General features: G+C 41.2%; 1 protein-coding gene across 1 annotated transcript in view; it reads left to right on the top strand.

Moving 5' to 3' along the window:
• The window catches only part of tmeff2a (transmembrane protein with EGF-like and two follistatin-like domains 2a), a 131,370-nt gene that overhangs the window by 45,094 nt on the left and 68,714 nt on the right, over positions 1 to 17,562 (top strand). The window contains exon 3 of the mRNA XM_083996570.1: positions 597 to 726. Within this exon, the coding sequence (XP_083852696.1) occupies positions 597 to 726 (130 nt within the window). The remainder of the gene's footprint in view (positions 1 to 596; positions 727 to 17,562) is intronic.

Here is a 17,562-nt window from a genome sequence, read left to right as displayed (position 1 = left end):
CACCTGACTCTGATCATGGCAAACTTATTCATAATTTCCTTGCTGTCATTTTATTGACTGAAATCTATTTATTTATTCATTTATTATAAGTTCAAAGGTTTTTTTTTCTTTTCTTCTTTAATTAATTATTTTCAACACTAATTAAATCAGCTGGAAAAAGGGAAAAATGAAGCTGACACAATCTGATTGGCATACTGTTAATAGGTTGTAAGGTTAAAACAGCCTGTGTGTGTGTGTGTGTTTCAATATGTTGCATTTTCATTTAGATGTTCCATTTCCAATGTACACTATGCATAATTCATCAATTGTTGAATATATTGTTAACAATATTTCTATTTACATTTGAAAAGGTTACTGTCGTGGGAGTGTAGAAATTGGATAGAAAAACTCTGTGACAGCGATCAGTTCTTCACACGTGTTTGCTTAAGAGGCATAAATGAAACATAGTTGACCCTGAACACGACCTCTCAAACAGCATATGACTTCATGTGTGGGAGTCGTGACAATGACACCCATTCAGCATTTCTGACCCGAATATGGCTTCTCTCATTTCTCTAACCCGTTATCTCCACATTTTCTCTTTCTCCTCTCTGCAGTGCAACAATGACTATGCCCCAGTGTGTGGCTCCAACAATCAGAACTACCAGAACGAGTGTTTCCTGCGCAGGGATGCCTGCAAGCAACAGTCTGAAGTACTTATTATGTCAGAAGGAGCCTGTCCTGCTGGTGGGTACATTTGCATTATAGCGCCCACACAGATATATACACAAATACGCACATACACGCTCACAGAGCAGCAGCACACACTGAACACATATACAAACACGCTGTCTGTGGATATAAAATACTCAGACCACAGGGATGCTAATAATAGAGGTAGCATGCACATTTGCGGCACAGATGTCGAGGGCACAAAGGACACAATGCAAATGTAGAGCTGGGCTGGAGGAAATGTAAACCTCATCCAGTTTGTACATTGTATATGGCGCCATACAAGTTTCAGGCCCAAAGATTATAATCAACAATATGCAAATACTTGTAATGGCTTGGATCCAGTAATTAATTAGTGATGATGCATTACTTCAAAGGAATTAAAGGTATGATGAAAAAATTGCCAGGGGTGACGGACTGATGTAATTTTCCAAAGTCTAATGTAACCAGCGCGACTACAATGACAGTGACAAGTGTTCTCATTGAGCAGATGAAGATTTCATCATAGCAAACACAAGCCACAGAAGTGAAGACGGCGTTTGGCCAAAAGGCCCATTGAGCAAGTGTTAAAACAAGTTAATTATGGTTTTTAATTTGAAATCCTGAGCAGTGCTAAGCAGAGAGTGGAAGAAGGTGTGACAGCTGTGACCTTTCCGTTATATAATGTTTAAATAATGTCAGGAGGAATGAAATGTAAATAATTCGGCTTGTGCCAAATTGTCACAGGTAGTTACTGTAACACTGTTGCCAGGAGGCATGCTCAACAAAGCAGAAAATTGAATGACTGAATCACACATCATCTGGATGGCCATTTCATTTTTGGGGGGTTGTGTGTGTGTGTGTATACACACACGTATATGTATGTATATACACGTATATATAGATATATTCCGTTAGGGTACAGTATAGGTACAGTTAAGGGTACTGTATAGGCTATGCATTTCTTTTAGCAGTAGTGTATCACTCTTTTATAGAATCCCATGTGCTCATAACTTTCTACTCACAAAAAATGCACTAGATTTAAAGAGGAACTATGCAAGATTTTTTTGTCTTAATTAAATAGCTTCGGAATAATTGTGATGGATAAATAACTTGTTAAAGGGAAAATGGAGGGTCTCTGCTTTTTACGTAGTGTCTCTTGGCCGAAAACCAACCTTGGAAGATCAGTGCCTCCGACCCGGTGTCCAAGCTCTTGTCTCGGCAGCACCCCCTTATCCATTATCTCTTGTTTACAATGGATTAGACCACACAAATATACACATCATAAAACGTATGTAACGTTATCCACCGCTCCATGGATTGCCTTCTCGCTGTCTTTATTGAAAGCAAATGCACATGACCAGGGAGGGAGGGGGGGGGGGGGGGGGGGGGGGGGGGTAGCAAAACAGCAGAAAAGCAACCAGACTCGGATAGTTCCCCTTTAATTACTCAGTGACACTTAGAAAAAGGCTTTTTTGTATCTGATAAAAGCCAATTGGCTTTTTGAGTTTGGTTATTATCACACAAAAATGACATTTTTAGCAATGTTAGCTATAGACCTGAGAGATATGACCACAATCTAGATAGCAATTATTGGTACAGTAAGAGCTGATCAGGAGGTTAGGCTGTCTGCATCGCTGTTTCAGTCAAGTTTTCAAGCTGGGGTTAGCGGTGTCTGTTTTAGGGGGTGGGGCTGCATGTCAGTGTAGCAAAACTAACAACTAAAATGCATTAGCGTGTAGGCCTATGTAGCCTTGGGTTCAGTGTTTTTTTAAGTGGCTTGGATAACGGCCCAGTGTCCGTCAGTTGGTCAGTTGATGCACTGTAGGTCAGCTTTTAGTGACCCCTTGACTTTTTCCTCCAACACGATCAAGAGGTGGTCCAATATAAAGTTTATATACAGTTATAAAACCCTTCCTCAATCAGGTAATTCCATGACCAACCACTGAAAACATTCCTGTAACTTTCCCTGTGCTCTGCATTTACAGTAGTGCTAATTAGTCTGAATTAAGTCATTAGGTATACATTATCTGCATGTTAGCTGTGCAAATTAGCATATAACGATATTTCTTAGGTAGAGAGAATGTGAATTGACCGTTTAATGTGTGTCGCCTACAAAAGGTTTCAGACACTACAGAGCTAGTGTGCATGTGGCAGCTGCATGTATTTCCACTACCTCTTTTGAGCCAATGAGCATAGTTTAAATGACAAAGCCATTTCCAGTGTAAAGACCTTTCCCACCAGAAGAATGCCTATATGATTATACTGTACCATTGTGTATCTACAGTCTTTGAGGTGACAGACAAATGTGTGTTTTCTTAGTGAAACCTCTTTGTGGCTCCGCATCACAAAGGATGTAATCAACAATTAGCTGGGGATGTATGAGTGTGTGTCACGGCCTGATAATGTACAACACATCCAAGTGTGCACCGCAACAATCAATAGGTGAAGCTCGACAGTGACCTGTGACACCAGAGGCGGAAAGAAAACGCTGGAGCTCAGTGACCGTGATGCATAAATCCTGCTGTATAGGGTTGCAGCTGAGAGGAGGCTATTGATTCTTTTCATTGTGGCTTGTTTTGGTTAAATCCTGATATTGTGGTGTGATCTTGTAGCGTCACATCACTATCTGTGCAACAGTATGATTAGATTTCTTTATTATTGTTACAGTTTTTTTATGGCAGACAAGTTGCCATGATACAAGCAAGATAATAACTTTGCTGTAATGAAACACAGAGGCAAAGCCCTCTCTGCTCCATGTCAAAGAGCGATTAGGTTCCAACTCGTTTTTGTTTTTTCCATCTTATTATATTTTTCAATAACAGGCATGTCTTCTACTATACTATCCCTAGTATGGAGGGAATGCCCTTTTTCACAACAACTTTTTCCTTAAAAAAAATATAGCTTCCTTTTCCATAGCCTTTCCCTTCCCCACATTCTCTGTTGTACTCATCTTACCATTGGCTGTAAGGAGAATACAGCACTTAATGTAATTATCTAACATAATTGGGATTGCTGTTTGCTGATATAGTTTGGTGTTTAAGCTGCTGAGTGGGAGTCTTCACTCGGAAAAGGTCAGGCACTACATCGGCAGCGTAGTGGAGCCCAGTAGAGCTGCATGTGGCACACAGTACGTACAGAGGTAAAGATTCTTGGTCATAAAAGGTTTGTGAGTAGGTTTTATTAACCCACTCTAGGCATCGGTAGGTACGCTCAGTATTTACATCTCAATGAAGGGACAAAAGAGGCTTTAATTAACATTTTTTATACACAAGTCCACTTAAGTGATACTACATGTTTATATTAATACGCAGCAGTCTGTGTAATCTTGTAATCACATAGATAAACAGGCTGTGTTGTTCATTTTATTTTGTTTTATTTTACTTTATCAGAACATATAATTAAATCCGCCCAATGCAACATGTTTAAAGCCCCAGTATGTAACATATTTGGCTTTTTATTAGCAAAAATCAAATGCTTTCATAAATACATATTTCACTGAAGTGGAATCACACCCGCATACAAATGAAAGCTTTCTCGTACCTTAGAATTAGTTGTTACAAGTCGTTACAAATACATAAGTGGGCGACGCACCGAACCGAGGCGGCCATGTTGCATCGCCATTTTTTACATTCAGTGGCAGCGTGACCGTAGGTAACCATAGAAACTCAGCGGAGCTGTCGGCTCGGCCTGTTAAAACTGTCACCACTGTGTAGTGTGAGGAAGGACGGAGGCACTGGTGTTGCGTTCAGGTGCATTCAGGCAGACGGCCGTCGGCAAACTAACCGGATGTCATTTTACTCTACGAGAGAAAGACGGTAAAACGTGGGTCAGGTAAACAATACGACATCACCATGACAACATATTGTCACGCCTGTATTGTTTTGCCTCGTGCTGGCGGAACACTTGTTTACATAGACGCTTGTTTATCCTGTTACATGCAGCGTCTGTTGTCTGTCTGACGTCTGCCCCATTTCACGTGAATGCAACATCAAGAATACGTTCCAATATGCAACCGCACCGCTAGATGGGGGTAATTCCTACATATTATACCTTTAAAAAATATAAAAAATAAATAAATAAAACATTGACAAAAGAATCTACCCATTAGTGAATCACATGGTGGATAATGTGCTTAGTTGTGAATGAGTGGATCCACAGGCAAGGAGATGTTGGCTGTTCTTTAGGCATATGTGAATCACTGCTTAAAGCCAAGATAGCACTGCTGGCGCTGACTCAGTTCCCCCCACTGACAGGCAGCCTGCAGAAGTCCATTAAAAGGCTCTTGAATGGGTTCAGCTCAGCAGAGCGAACGTGTGGAGACGGAGGTGGAAATGTTACCGCAGTAACAGTAGTGGTGTCTCTGAGCGCCGGTCGTCAGGGCCAGGCACAGTCACATGAAATGTCCAGCTTCTCTAAATTGCTTGTTTGTGGGCCTCTGTGTGTGAGAGAGAGAGCTCCTTTTCAAGGCATGTGATAGTCTAAGCCAGTGTGTGTGATATGGATTTGTGTATCTTTTGAGAGAGGAAGAGATAAAGATCCCTTTCTTCCATGTTAACAAGCAGGACTTTTGAGAAGTTAATGCGGGATTCAGACAAGGACATGGTGTGTGGTGCAGTCCTCTGACAAACACGCTGTGACACTGGGTTCTGTAGGCTCTGTTCACTGTGTCAAGTCACACTCAGATGTACGCTTTATGCTATAGCATGTTAGTGAATAACTTAAACTTTCCTCTGTTTGGAAAATCAGTTTTCATGGAGCCTGATTTAGTCCACAACATCTTACGCACTCTCTATTCTAATAATAGCACAGTGACGTTAATGTTGCATGCCACAAGTTACCATCCCTTGTGAATGTGTATAATTTCCATGTAATTCTCGTGTTAGGATGCAGTGAATTAACAGAGATGTGTTGTCTGCGAAAGAGTTAATAAGAAGTTGAGCACATCTCCGGGTCTGACTGTATTTTCTAAAGGGAATAAAGTGGTGGAAACAGCCTCAGTAGGTCCATGCAACAGGGGAGTAAATTACTGCCAGACACGAGTAATGGAGTCATGGATATGACAGAGATAGCCTTTCTAGAGGAGGTGTCGCAGATGCATGTTGTTTGTTTGTTCGAAAGGTAAACTGTGAGCTCGGTGCGTGGGAGATGTTCTTATATAACCGAGTGATACACCTAAAGCTTTTCATGTGGAAAAGTATGGCAGGCACCTACTTCCCTCTCTGTTCTCTTCACCACTCAGCCATTTAGCTGATTCTCATAGCGAAGCTTCATGGAAACGACTGCAGCGTCGGAATATGTTAAAATATCTCAAATGCCAGTGGTAGGAGCAACTAATAGTAAGCCTTGGAACTATTTAACACGATATGTGCATTTACCACAACAAAGCATTTTCTCTCTGTTGTTCTCCCAATGTCTCGCTGTCCTGCTTTCCATTTCCATCTCTCAAAATCCCATTAGCAGCAACAGTACACAGTGTAATAGATATATGTCAGCTCGCCAGTGCCAGCACTTGTTTTCCGTTCTGGGATGACAGATATTATGAAAGGGACGTCTCTGGAGAGAAGCCTCGGTGAAAGAAAATCTAGATGTAGTGTTCGTAATGTAACTTTAACCATCCAAAACTCAGATTAGTGGGTCGGCGTCAAAAAAAAACAGGAAGCCCTGCGTTGTCGTTGCTCAGACAGCAATCTCACCACCACATCCATTTTGTAGCTTCTCTGGAACTTATGATCTTCATCATTAAGCAGATGGGGTTCCCAGAGAGACACAGAAGATGTAAACCTGCATTGATTGGTTTTTGAGTCAGTTTTTGTTCAGTGGAATCGTAACAACATCTTATAGTGAACTGAGGACTAATTGCTCATTTGCACATTCAGGAAGATGCAGTGCAATATTTTTTTTTAACTTCAACTGACGAATGTAAATTCAATAATAATTTTCTTTTTAGTCAATCAAAAAACTGTGAAATCCCAGTCTGCTGTTGAATGCTCATGAGATATAATCAAAAGGTCTGAAGCACAATCTTTAACTTCTCAGGATACTGTCCTGTTAAGGGAATAGTTCACCAAAAAATGATATTCAGTCATTATTGACACCCTCATATTGATGAATACTCCGGAGTAGTTTTTTATTCCTCAAAGTGCATCTGGAGACCCGGGTGGGGGGTTCGTAGTCCAACTAAATCAATCAATCTCTGGATTATTATATTATAGCGCCCGACACAAAAAGTCTATAAAAACCTTGTAATATTCCTCCATACTGCTCGTCTGCTGCTATCCAAGTGTCCTGAAGGGATATAGTCCAGAGTTTCCTCGAAACGACGTCATTTAGGACATTTTTACAGCCTAAAAAGTCACTAATGACTGAATTTAATTTTTTGGTGAACTATTCCTTTAAAAGACTGTTGTTGGGTGTAGTAATATACCCTCGACTATTGTAACCATGACAAACAATACTGTCTAAACTTGAGAAATTCCCTATTTTTACCCAAACCATGATTTTTTTCCTAAAACTAACCAAACCATCACTGCATCACTGTCCCCATGGCGACAAAGGTCCATCAGGCCTGCCACCCGACAGTAGGAGTAATACAAGAGTGGAACTAATGGCCTGTTTAGGTTAGAAAACCAGTTTTCTGTTTTGCTATCAATCAAAATGCAACTACAACAGGAATTACTTTGTATTTTCGTAAATAATATAGTTTCATATTAAACAATGCCATGGTTGATCATGGTGGACCTATGTATCAGCAGGTCACCATTTTGAACAACAATTAGGCTACTGTCACTAACCTGGAAACCAAATTTCTGAAGCAGGAGAACTCTTTTTAAACCAGATTTTAAATCTGTCCAAACCTCTGAGCTACAGTGTCTTGTTGTGTTAGCAGGTCTTCCCATGTGTTTACAGGTCACGGCAGACCTGCAGGATGCTGACAGTGTCATGTGATCTCATTAACCCTGCTGGCTCCTGAGGCCAAGAGGCCAGACTTTAGACTCTGCTGTCATTCCAAATGCGAACAGGAGGGCCGCGTCGTTGCCAGTTTCATGCTAAGTGACGGCACTGAGGCATAGATAAACATGATTTGATACCACGGCCTGCGAGGAAAAGCGTCTTGTAACGGCTGCTGTAGAAATGTGTGCATATCATCACTATATAATATCACAGAGAGTTAGGTTTGTGATATAAAGTGGGTTATTTCAGCCTGTATTGAATTCTTCGGTTCAACATCTGAGAGACAACAAAGCAAATTTACACTTCTTTAATTCCAGCTCATTCCAGTCTTTATAACCATCATGTCCCCGACAGATAAGGAAGTTCTGATTTAGGGGTCGATAAGAGGAAGAGCTATCAGCGGTACAAAGCCAGTGAAAGTTGATTAGCACAAGATGGTACCACTTTCCTATCACATCAAATGCAAGCCCAGCGCAGTGAGGAGCAGTTAAGCATCAGCTTAGCAAAGCGAAACAAACCAAGCGGTCTATTTTCCCCACAGGAGAGAGTTAAGCTGCAGGCAAGTGCTCACATAGCATTTTCCAACTCAGTTCACAAAGTGAACAGTATAACTTCCAGGAAGTCGTTAAACGGGAAAGGTGGCGGAGGGTTTAATTGACACGATGTTAAAATGTTGATGACATGTTTAAACACTGTTTTGTATGAGTGCAGTGCCTGAGCACTGACAGATGACATGAGCCATATGTTTGGCTGATGACTTAACAAGCACAATGTGGGTTATCAGTAGGCCAGGAGCTGAATGAGAGTCAGCGTTGCGTTGTCAGAGTGGAGCTATGCAGAAATCCATCCTGGTGACAATGATGCAGTAGCTACAGTATGTGTGTAAATGGTTTAACGCAGCACAACAAGATCTCATATACAGCACAGAACAAGTCATCAATGCAGCACTGTAAGTGGCTGAACTAATGTGTATGTGGATGGGTTTACAAATATTGTTTTAAAGGGATATTTCAACATTTTGGCAAATTTCCATTTCCATAATCCCTATAGTCCTTAGGGGTAGGTTGTTACATTTAATTTTCGGTGCAAGCTGTTTTGAGTCCGGCCGGGCAGAGTTGCGAGCTGCTCGGCCAGCACCACAGAGGCTCAAGTTATTTCCAGGCTTTCCCTCAGAACTCATCAAATACACAATCCAACAACTCCAAAACGCTCTTGTGGACAAACTGTGACCTGCACATTCACCACGCTATGAGATTATAATAGAACGTTACGAGACAGAGTTGTTTTCAAGGCAAATGCATGGGTATGCAAAGCCGCCGATGCGCGGTCCCTTCGGGGGCAGTCATTTTTCGGCAAGGAGTCTCTTTTCGGCACAACACCGGCTTTGCATTTGCTTCAAAAACGACTCTGTCTCGCAGCGTTCCATGATTATCTCATAGCGTGGTGAATGTGCAGGTCACAACTTGTCCACGAGAGCGTTTCAGAGTTGTTGGATTGTGTATTTGATGACCAACAATTACAGGTAACAAACCTACCCCTAAGACTATGGCAATTATTATCGAATTTGCCAAAATGTTGAAACATCCCTTTAAATCTGTGTTTTCTACTACATTCACACAATGTTGTGGGAAAGTGAGGACGGCTTAAGTTTTTCCACATGGACGATGTAGGCTATGTGTTAGTGTGTTTGTTTTCTCTGAGCTCTTCTTGGCCTGGATTGAAGAAGGTGATGTCACAGTCACACACTTCCTCACAGTGATTGGGATCTGGCAATAGTTGAGTCAAAACCTGACGTGAGCTGTGTGGTGGTTTTCTTGCTGCCGGGCAGCTGTAAATCAAATATGGTTGCACCACATCCCCACAGTCCTTATGAAGCAGATTAGCTTTGGTTTTTGGGTGTTAACCTCTTCGTAAATAACGGCATGAGTGGATTTGAAAAAAAAAGAAGAAAAAAAAAAGATTTCAAAGATAGCTTTTCATTTTGGGGTAAGGTTATATTATAATGTGTTTTTTCTTCATATTTTTCATACATATAGAAAACAACTGTGTCTCGCAGCGTTCCATGATTATCTCATAGCGTGGTGAATGATAAATAGTGTTAGTGGAGTTTCTTATCAGAGACATGTTTCCATCCCAGATGACGGAGGATGATTGTGCAGCTCCATGTCTTTAACTGTCTTCCAGAACTTTTGTGGATTAGTGCCACAGAGTTTAAACTCATATGAAAGTAGTCATGTTAGTTTAGTAATAGATTAGCATTAACAGCTGTTTACCTGCCTTTGTTGAGGAAATGTGGTCGGTTTAGTCTCTATCACATCTTTGCTTCTACTAAACTTAGCGTGCTGTTAGTCACGGCCCATCTCATCACTTTCTTGTACGTTGCCCCTGTTGCCCACGAGACATAAATTATAACTTATATTATTGTGAATGCAATAGTGGCTGGAATGACAGTCACCACCATGTTCACCGGCTGAGAAAACGTATAGCGTTTTATGAATAAGGAAAGATTGGTTATGATGAATAAAAATGCAAATGTGATGTTTTGTGTATGAAAGCACATTTTAACCTCAAACCCCTCACCCTCGCTTTCTACCTCACCACATAAAGGCTGCACTCCCTCCATTGCTATTCGGTGTAATTTGAATCATCCAATATGGATGTAATTTCTAGGCATTTTGGGCTTGTTGAGACTTTGAACCTAGAAACTCTCATTGCAATCAGGGATGGAACCTCAATACAGAAATCCAGGCAAACCATAGAAAATATTACGTTTCATATGATGGCCATTAGAGTCAGCACCTCTGGGCCATCTGCTCTTGCTCTTTTCACAAATGCATTAGCTTTGTAAGATAGTCAAAGTTCTTGTATAATCCCAGCATCCACCAACCTCTGTGGTCAGTAGATTAAAAGCCCCTGTTTCCTGCTGATTTGATGTGATGTCCCTTTCATGTGACGCTTTGATGGGACATCAGTTCAAAGGTATATATAAAAAAAATGCTCTGTATCTCTCAGACAGCTCCCGGAGCATACGGCTACCGATATTAAAGACAGTTATTGGGGAGGGGGTCAGATTCAGAATTGAACATGAGATTTTATTTTATTTATTTTATTTTATGTCACAGCTCAAGATCACAAACTGTACAAAAAAAAAAAAAACACACACACAATCTGTCTCTCAGAGCCGTTGGAAATATTGAAAACTGCTTGTGATGGTGTGTTTGTGTCAGTGTATTTTTTTTAGCTTTGAACATGGGCATTTACATGTGCGTGAATTTCAAGTTCCTGTTCAAAGAGTGAAGCGATGCCACCAGGCGACCTTGTCTGTGTTGCAGGCAGAAAAACCCATTACAAGTGTTAACAATATATAATATACATTAGAATATGAGTATCGTTTTTACAAGGACCCACAAGTGCTTTTATAGACCACACTGGCTGCCATGAGCAGCGTGTCCATGTGGCCATATCCCCAATTTAAGCCTTCTAAGGCTTATTCACAGCAGAAGGTTGGGAAAGTGTGTTCATGTACAAGCAGACAGTGATAAATGTGTAAACAGTGTATGAGTTGTGTAGTACAGCCTCTTGTCCAAGCAGCATTTTAAAGTTCACATTGTGCAAAGTGAGGTTTCTTTGTCTTCTGATTGTAGAGCAGGTCTAGGGTCTGAATTCATTCTGTGAAAGAATCAAACCCTCAGTCCACAGAGAAACACACACAGCCTGTATTCAGAAACTAAGCCTTAAAGCAGATATCAGCTTCACGGCCGTTTCGGCTAATGCTGCGTTCAAGGCAGGCTTTTGAAACCGTAAGTTACAGATTCAAGTCACAACTACGACTTGGTAGCGTTCCAGGTAACCCGTAGCTCGTGTTTTTACCATCCTGTTGTCTGTGAAAGTTCCCTATAACGGCCACTCGTAACTTCCGACCCGTGAACTCGTACCAGATCGAACTGGTATGACTTCACAGGAAAGAAAAACACAAAGTACGAGTTTCTTTGAACGCACCATGAGTTAGCAGCCCCCACCCTTGTCAGGCATCAATTGGTCCTTGTGCTACGTCACCACATTCACGCGCATCCCTTGGCTGCACACACAGCCCTTCATGCCGTTCTCTCTCCTCATTGGATAACACTTGTATCCCACAAGGAAAATTTTCTCCTCGGGTTACAGCAGAGCAGAGTGACGGAGAGACTCGTGTTTAGGCTGAAATACTTCATGTAAGTGATTGCTGACGGAAAATAGGACTATTTAGGACTTATATTAACAAAAACATTCCACTGATATCTGCTTTAAAGGGATAGTTCACCCAAAATTCAAATTGCACTCATTATCTACTCACCCTCATGTGGACTAAGGGCTGGAAGAAGTTTCAGAGTTATCCGTGGCTTCTCTGAGTTACAGGGGGTCTCGGCGTAGCAGTGCATGTCCATATAACGGTTACAAATGGATAGCACTTTTCTTCGTAACAAAAAGAAACACCAAAAAACATCCAAATACCTCCATGCTGCTTGTATGTAATGTCCGTCTTGTATTGAGGCCCCGAAATGTGAAATTGTCCCGAAAAAAATTAAATAAGTCTATATTTCAAGCCTGTTTGTAGCCGAAGCTCCTCTTCTTGTGATGTCACAAAGAAGCAGTTACTGCCCTTAGCCATGCCCCAAGCCCCGCCCACCTGGACCCACTGTCCAGCCTTGCAGGATTTGGTTTCTTGAGGTGTTTTACCTGAAATCCGCTTCACTTTTAGTCAATCAGCCAATCGGCAGAGAGGCTCAGAGCCTCCTGTCTTCTGATTGGCTGACACTGATGTTGTTATTATTAGAACCCCAGAGAGAAACTGACAGAGGAGATGTAAAACTACACTGAGATGGTTTTTAGCTCTTCAAACCAAATATATCGTCTTATGGATTAACACTTCAAATAAAACACTGATAAAGTGTAAAACATGGAACCTTTTAAGGTTGATAACAGTTCTCCTTGAAGTTCTCTCTCTGTATCTGCTTCTTTCCTCTTCTAATAAACGTTCAGAACTAAAGAACAAAAACACAGTATTAATCTGATCTCTTTTGGCAGTCCTTCTGCTCCCTCACTCACTCCTCAGTGCCTCCTTCAAATGAAATTGTGCGGTAGGTAAAGCAGGTTAAAAAAAGGCTTGTGCCCATCCCCCCGGCCATTTTGTTCTATTTTTTTAGTGCCAGTCTTACTTTCCTCAACCGTCTGGTCTTGTACAGATACTAAAGGTTTTTATTGATCTCCCATGAACCCCTTCTGACTCCAGCCTGATCCTTCAAGCTAAGCCTTTTCATGAAACACTGCACATTCAGTGTCCCACTTGGTCCAAGGTCACTTGGAAATTCTGCAGGTTTAAGGGGTGAAAGACAGAGGAGAGCAGTTTTTGTAGACAATGTGCATGCACATTTTGGACAGAATTTTTTTTAATGCAATGAAGTCAGAAAGTCAGCAAACATTTAAAAGGAAAGGAATTCTTTATTTCTAAAATTTCATACATATTCTTAAGATCAGACCACAGTCTCTGGTGAGGAATTTTTTTGCCTCATCTTTATGTAACATAGCCTCTGTTAGGACACTGCCAGGTTCAGACTGAGCTGTTCAAAATACAGCACATGACTGACAGCTGAGGAGTTGGCTGTGTTTGTTTTGTCGCCTGCCATGGACACAGTGTATGGTCTGTCACATTTTCAAAATTCATTCCACTGAATAAAAGCCCTCCTTCAAAATAAGAGTAGTCAAGTAGTCTCCATACATTTCCACACAAAGTAAAGTACACATAGGACGTGGTGTGGCACAGTGGGTAGAGCAGGCGCCCCATATGTAGAGGCTACAGTCCTCGCTGCGGGCAACCCTTTACGGCACGTCATTCCCCCTCTCTCTGCCTCCCCATTTCCTGTCTCTCTCAACTATACTATCAAATAAAGGCAAAAATGCCCCAGAAATATACTAAAAGGGATAGTTCAACATTTTGGCATAATCACTATAGTGTTAGGAGTAGGTTTGTTACCTTTAATTGTCGGTGTAAGATGTTTTTAGAATGGCGGCGCAGAGCTGCAAGCTGCTCAGAGCTACGCTACGGAGGCTCATGGGATTTCTTGGTTTCCCTCATCAATCTCATCAAATACACAATCCAACAACTCCAAAACGCTGTCGTGGACAAGTTCTGACCTGCACATTCACCACGCTATGAGATAATAACGGAACATTACAAGAGAGTTGTTTTAGAGGTAAATACAGAAACTGCCCCCGACGGGTACGTGCATCAGCGGTTTTGCATGAATTTACCTCGACAACAACTCTGTTTCGTAACGTTCTGTTATCTCATAGTGTGGTGAATGTGCAGGTCACAACTTGTTCACGAGAGCGTTTTGGAGTTGTTGGATTGTGTATTTGATGAGTTTGATGAGAGAAACCAAGAAATCCCATTAGCCTCCGTAGCTTGGCTCGGCTCTGCCGTTCTAAAAATGGTACTCATACATGTATGTTGTAACTGTCCACCACTGATATTTTCTGTGTAGCCTACTAAACTCAGCTTTACACCTGAACTGATGATGTGACACCTTTAGCAACAGTGTAGTTTGGTTGTGTCGTATCAATAATTCTGACTTGAGACCTTGAGTGTAGAGGTGGCCATGCAGGACACTAAAACAAACTGTGTTTATACTGTGGGAGTTTAATTCCCTTCTCTTCCATTCATTTTGCTGCAGCTAGCAGAAAGAGGCTTCCGCTTTATTTCACTAAGAAATGGGATGGTGTGCTTGTTTGATCTCAAAAATTGATTTTTGCCTTGGTCATCTCATGCAGAGTTCAGTCTGTGAGAACAGAACTGTGGAAGTTGTGAGAGAAATCTGACACATGTCGACCCTCGCCTCCTGTTCAGGAAGAACTGATAGTTTGCTATGATGCTTTAATATTACAAGAGCCTTAGTAGGTTTATTGTATGTTTGATTTACTTTGGAGTATTTGTTACCTTAGCAACAAGTGCTCTTGTGCTGCAACAGAGTCTTATTTTGTTTGTGTAGTCATCATTTTTTATGACCTCCTCTGTTGTTTCTTAAAACCTTTTTTATTGATTTTTAATTGTGTGGAACACAGTTTAATTGAGATATGGCTCAATAATACAGAGCTGTTTATTTTCAAAGCACTGATGTGACCACAAGGCCTGGGGCCTTTCTGGGTAGAGTTAGCATGTTCTCCTTCTGCCTGTGTGGCCTCTCTCTGGGTTCTTCAGCTTCCACCCACAGTCCAAACACTCGCACATCAGGTTGATTATTTACTCTAAATTGTCCATAAGTGTAGATGTGGGTGTGTGTGTTGTTTGTCTCTATACTATGTCGGCCATGTGACAGACTGGCGACCTGTCCAGGCGGTACCCAGCCCTTACTCTATGTTTTGATTTTTGTGCACTCTTCTAAAAATTAATAGACATGAATTAGTATTTTTACCAGTAAAACATGCACGCAAAGTTGTGTTAAAGCTTCTCACCAGCCAGACATTATATTGTTGTCTGACACTGAGTTGAGACAGCAGCACCATGGCAACTCGCAAGACAACACTGTCTTCCTGAAATTAACTTAATTTACAACTAATTTACAGCAGCACCTTGTACAGTATGTGACATACGTGTATAGCAAGATGCAGACACATTATATGAACATATAAACATTAGCATGTGCACTTGAAGTGAGTGCACGTATCTCATAGCGTAGTGAATGTGCAGGTCATAACTTGTCCACCAGAGCGTTTTGGAGTTGTTGGATTGTGTATTTTATTAGTTTGATGAGGGAAACCAAGGAATCCCATGAGCCTTCATAGTGTAGCTCTGAGCAGCTCGCCACCCGGCTCGACCGTTCTAAAAATAGCTTGCACCGACAATTATAGATAACAAACTTACTGCTATGTTGTTTTTCGAGGCAAATACAGAGACTGCTTGCCGAAAAACTGCACCCCGACAGGAACGAGCATCAGCAGTTTTGCATGAATTTACCTCGAAAACAACTCCGCTGTACCGTTATTATCTCATAGCGTGGTGAATGTGCAGGTCACAACAGCTCGCGGCTCTGCTCCGCCGTTCTAAAAATAGTTTAACCGACAATTAAAGTTAACGAACCTTTTTCTAAAACAATAGGGATTATGGCAGTGGGCCAATTTGCCAAAATGTTGAACTATCCTTTTAAGGAAAGATCCTGTTATGAGGAAGTTCACAGTGACTTGACGTGTTCATTTAACAACACACATTTAACAAAAAGCACCATTCCCTGACCTTGCTCCAAAGTGCTCACGCTGCCTATAAACAACACCCAGACGGGACAGTGGATCAGGTCTGGCTTGACTGGCTTTCAGATCAAAACAGATGAGTCTCTCATCTGTTTGTTCACACAGGAGCCAATCAGTAATCACCATCAGTTCTCCTCCTCTAGTTAGCTGCACTGTAATGCGCCTTTCAACACCTGATACTAGTGCACTTCCCCAGCACCATCTGCACCAGGACTCCATCTAGAGTCAGATTAATGGGAGTCAGGGGGGCTGTGATGCAGATTCCTAGCTTGTGGAAACTAGATTTTGACAAATTATAGATTATGCGACTATAAAGCCACAAAATGTGTAGAATCTGGGGCTGGCGGCTGTCTGCTGACATATTTTGTGCTGTTGGACTTTTATTTTTCTTTGCCACCAAACCACATTGCATATTTGCTGTCTCAGTCTGATGATGCTGAAAGATAATATCAGTGGTGTGGTAGAGCTCTATTTTATTATAGGGTCAGATGTCAGCCACCATCAAATTGAAGATTTTAATGTGGGTCAGGTTGTCTACATGTTATGTGTTTTTATGAGATGATAAAGTTGTGATGACTTGTCGTTACAGTGGCTCACCATGACTTTTCTGCTCATTACTATTCAATTTAATGTTATTAGATTGTTATTATATTATTATAATGATTCATTTTCAATGATCATGTTGTATAAAATAAAAACTATACATATAAACACCACATTATATCACACTGTAATGGTTGCTATAGTGTCACTCAACTGTTATTTTATCACTCTGTATATTGCAGCTAACGTTTTTGTTGCAGATATATGGTATTTCTATTACACTATACAGTATATATAATATAAGGTATTATATATTTTATTATCACTGTATTGTTTTATTTTTACATTCTTCTGACCATTATATTTAGGATTCAAGATCATTTTCATCATTATAGTTTCTTCTTCACTTTCCCCACCTAAACCATAATCATAATATACATACTCTGTACATCTATAACTTAATGACACACTTAAAAACAAGGAAACTTAATAATAAAACTCCATGAGATTTAATTTCACCTACAACTGATTGATATGATGCAGGTTAGCCACAGCTGTGATAATAAGGGACTGAATAATTCACTTGACATGTGGAAAATACTGTATCTGTCAAACAAAACAAGGAAGGAAAAAAAAAAATGAAAATTTGAATTTTAAATTGCCACTATTTGAATTAAACTTTCATCTGGAGTCAGTTCCATCCCGCTGATCGTATTCAGGCTTTGACCGGTTGCTTTGAGAGTTTCTTCCCCCCCGACCGTCTGCTGCACTGACCTCAAAGAACCATCACACTGTCGACACGTCTCCGTCCCAGAAGTAAAGTATTTTATTGAACCAAAGCTTATGTCATGAAAGTATCAGTATCAGGACAGCTTGCTGGTCAGACTCCATTTGTTCTGGAGCTGTGAAGGCCCCAAAGCTCCAGACAGCAAGTGTACCTCCTCTTATAAAGCCCTCTCACTTGGGTATTCCTATATGGCGCTGAGCTATTATGCCCCCCCTCCCCCTCCCCCTCCCCTCTCACCCCCCCTCCTCCTCCTCTGGTCTTCTGAGACCCGGTATGATCCCCGGGCCTGTGCGTTTTAGCAGATTGCT

Source organism: Trachurus trachurus (assembly GCF_905171665.1).
Source record: "Trachurus trachurus genome assembly, chromosome: 21".
NCBI classification, from domain to species: Eukaryota; Metazoa; Chordata; class Actinopteri; order Carangiformes; family Carangidae; genus Trachurus; species Trachurus trachurus.
This window is presented reverse-complemented; position numbering and strand designations above follow the sequence as displayed.